Source organism: Drosophila erecta, unplaced genomic scaffold (assembly GCF_003286155.1).
Source record: "Drosophila erecta strain 14021-0224.00,06,07 unplaced genomic scaffold, DereRS2 tig00000055-arrow-pilon, whole genome shotgun sequence".
In the NCBI taxonomy this organism is placed as follows: domain Eukaryota; kingdom Metazoa; phylum Arthropoda; class Insecta; order Diptera; family Drosophilidae; genus Drosophila; species Drosophila erecta.
The window spans coordinates 17376212-17379592 of record NW_020825200.1 but is presented as its reverse complement, the minus strand read 5'-3'; the positions used below and the strand labels follow the sequence as shown (position 1 = coordinate 17379592).

At 44.8% G+C, this 3381-nt stretch overlaps 2 protein-coding genes across 3 annotated transcripts; one reads left to right on the top strand and one right to left on the bottom strand.

Annotated features, from left to right (window-relative positions):
* The first annotated feature begins 640 nt into the window (after positions 1-640).
* LOC6541681 (acyl-CoA-binding protein) lies at positions 641-1294 on the top strand. The gene is made up of 3 exons (XM_001970212.3): positions 641-776; positions 851-965; positions 1025-1294. The coding sequence occupies exons 1-3, from the start codon at positions 762-764 to the stop codon at positions 1165-1167; spliced, it is 273 nt and encodes a 90-aa protein (XP_001970248.1). The 5' UTR covers positions 641-761; the 3' UTR covers positions 1168-1294.
* Positions 1283-3269, bottom strand: LOC6542179 (rabenosyn-5). Of its 2 annotated transcripts, none has more exons than XM_026979320.1 (4): positions 3195-3269; positions 2321-3118; positions 1653-2263; positions 1283-1590 (listed from the first exon to the last, which is right to left on the bottom strand). In XM_026979320.1, the coding sequence occupies exons 2-4, from the start codon at positions 2985-2987 to the stop codon at positions 1351-1353; spliced, it is 1518 nt and encodes a 505-aa protein (XP_026835121.1). In that variant the 5' UTR covers positions 2988-3118; positions 3195-3269; the 3' UTR covers positions 1283-1350. The 2 variants fall into 2 exon arrangements, with proteins under 2 accessions (XP_026835121.1, XP_026835122.1); XM_026979321.1 differs by having other exon boundaries at positions 2321-3146; positions 3195-3268.
* Positions 3270-3381: the final 112 nt, after the last annotated feature.

The window sequence follows — 3381 nt, the reverse complement described above, 5'->3', positions numbered from 1 at the left end:
ATACAAAATGCAAAACGAAAGAGCCATCGAACTCGCTCTCACGCTCTCTCGCGTCGGTTATGCGAGGGTAGTAACATGAAAAAAGTTAAGTTCATGTATTTACGACTTCGAGCTATGTGTTGGGTTTCATTTAATTTATAGATTTAATTTATAGACATTATATACAAGTTTGATGCTGGGATATATAAATTGTTAAGTACAATATGTTCATAACGTTGCCTTGCCGAACATCATCACTTCGTATGTTACTTAATAAACCATGTTTCCTATGCCATAAACCTCTCATTTTCGTTGTCACATTTCGAGAGTGCAGGACAGTGGGCTAAAAGATATTCAATTGAGGAAATTCAAACATAAATGTACTTGCTTTATTTCAAATATCTATCAATATCTTAAAAATGTTCAGGACACATTGCTAAGACGGATATTGCGTTATTAATCCATAAGTTTGATCCTTACACATTTGTTTTGTGCAGAAAACTATTAACCAATTATAACATATGTTCCAAACTGCTGCCTCGATTATGAATTTAAGTTCGCCATATAAACATAAACTTGGAAATATGTATGATATTTACGTTTAATTCGAGGATAGGCTGCCAGACCCGCAACATAAAACGCAACAGTTTGTCGTTTTTAAACTGCAAAACTGTTGGTCACACAAAAATATAGACCATATATCGATAGGCGCCGATAGATTCGGTCAAATAAAATCGTGCAATTTTTTCCAATACTTCCGCTAGATAGAAATAGTACCAAAAATGTCCGAATTGCAGGTGAACTAGGCAATCTACATAAAATTCGTAATCGAATCCTTAAGTCTGAACCTACCTAAACCTAACCTACACAGGAATTCAACCAGGCGGCCGAAGATGTGAAGAACCTGAACACCACGCCCGGGGACAACGACCTTTTGGAGCTCTACAGCTTGTACAAACAGGCTACAGTGGGCGATTGCAATACAGGTGGGTCTCGGGCATAGTTCCCACTTCGTTGCACCATCGGTAATTCAGATCCAATGCAGATAAACCCGGCTTCCTGGACTTCAAGGGCAAGGCCAAGTGGGAGGCGTGGAACAACCGCAAGGGAATGAGCAATGCCGACGCCCAGGGCGCCTACATCACCAAGGTAAAGGCACTGATCGCCGCCGTTGGTCTGAAGTCCTAGACTTAATCAAGAAAGAATATTGCATTTTATAGTCTCAGTTGTCGTCAAACGCACAATCTGTGACTTACAGAAACTTCGCACAAACTTCGATTTTTCGCACAATATACACCACAAATTCGTAACGTAAGCCATGTAATTTGTCATAGAGGGAATGGATATACATTAAACTATATAGGATACTGCTTAGGCCTCTGTGGGTGAGGCGGCGGTGCTGCCTTGGGACTGGCGTTGTCGCTCGTACACCTCTCGCTGTAGCTCGCGAAGATTTAGCTCCAGCGTTTCCACCACCTCAAAATTCATGTCCTGACGAGCCTGTTTGATGTAGCCCTTGATGATGTTTATTTGCTCAATCAGCGGATCGTCTAGGCTGGACTTGCTAGCCGCCTGCGGTGCCGACCAGTTGGTCAGGGATTGCAGATCAGACTGTGGAGCAAATTGAAAAGAGGTTAGAGATAGAGACTTGCTGAGAATCATCATTTACATACTCCTTGGGCAAAGGATCCGCTTTCCGGACCCGGAACACCAACGCCTGATTGGTTAGCTGCCATGTTATTCCGCTCGTAGGCTTCCATGGCCATGCGCTGCTCGGTAAGGATACGCTGCTCCGTTTCCATGCGTCTACGCTCCTGCATCTGGCGTATGTGCGACTCCTCTGGCAGTGGTGGCAGCGATAGCATGCGCTCCTTAATAGCTTGGATGCAGCCCAACCGAATAGCCTTCTTCAATGCCTCCTCCCGGCTACCAGGTTCACAAAATATGGCTAGAATGCGCTTGCTCCTCATGTCCATGGCCTCTGCCACTTGTCCAATCTTGCCACGCAGAGCTCCAGCATCCGCCAACGTGAATATGGTGTCCCCTTCGTTCAGGCTATTAATGATCTTTAGATACATGTCCAGATCCGGGGTAACTTCTTTTTGTAGCTGACGAATTTGTTCATAGACCTGAACAAGGAGAGGGCGACAAGTGCGACTTTCGTGCATATCCCTTCGCGTGTCCAGCAGCCAAAGGCAGTGCTCGCACAGCCGAATGGCGTTCTCGTGTTGATGCAGCTGCTGGAGTGGCTCGCTTCTTGTGGTGGAAAGACTGGCCAGCTGCACTGCGGGATTAAAATAAAATTAGTTAAACTTTTTCATCAATTATCCGGTATACTAACTAGCATCTTCCAGGGGTAGGAACTTAGAGCAATCATTGCACATTATGCCTCCACACAAACGGCAGTGGTGCTGTCTTCGGGCGATGTGGAAACTTTTGGCACAACTGGGGCACAACTTGACGGAACTACCATCCAGCCAGGCAACCGTTTGCTGTTCGTGCTGACGCCGCTGCACTGAATCCGCGGGCAGATCCTTAAGCAGGCGGTGCAAACGAATGATTAACTTGTTCGTTTCGCTAGCATATCGCTCCAGGCGAGGATTGCGAATGGACTGAAAGTAATCGAAATGGGAGCACTCAGCACCTGCCTGCTGCCTGGACATGTGGTTAAAAACATTAAGACGGGAGCGTGCATTACTGGGTCCATTGCGATCTCCGTTGCCACTGGGATTCTTGGCAGCCACTGAAGAGGAGGAGCCTGCGGGCGAGGATGCAGATGTTCCTTTTTCATCCTCAAAAGGGTTTAGGATTTTCTTTTTCGCCTTGGTAAAAATATCTTTGAAGGATTTTAGGGCCGCCTCCTCTTCGGCGTGCTGGCGAGCAAAATGATCCGTGAGCACATCGATGGACTTGAGATCCGCCCTGCAAATAGGACATAGAAAGCCCTCTAGAATCTCTCCACTGGTCGAGCTTTGATCTTCGTCGCTGTCGAAAGGATTTCCAGACATTCCGGCGATGAGTAATAATGGTACTTCGGTGGGTGTGTTTTGTTGTAGTCTCCTCCCCAAAAAATATTGTTCTAAAGGTTTTCCACCTGTACTAAAGCAGTGGCATGACGCGACTCACGCCACTTGTAGTCCTAAAATCGATTAAGACGGTCAGAATTTCTACAAATCCATTAATTTTATTTAAAAATTCATATTTCCACAAATTACCAAGATTTGCCTGCCTCACTCTTGTTCTTGCCCAATTGCCATTCACAGGAATATGCAAAATTTAGGGCTGTAGCAGGTAAAATTTGTTGATTTTTTTTCAGTTTATTTTGGTATTAAAAAAGTTCTAAATATTGTCATAAAGAGTTATTTTACATTATTTCAATGGCTCTTTTCTTTGGCACCAGTT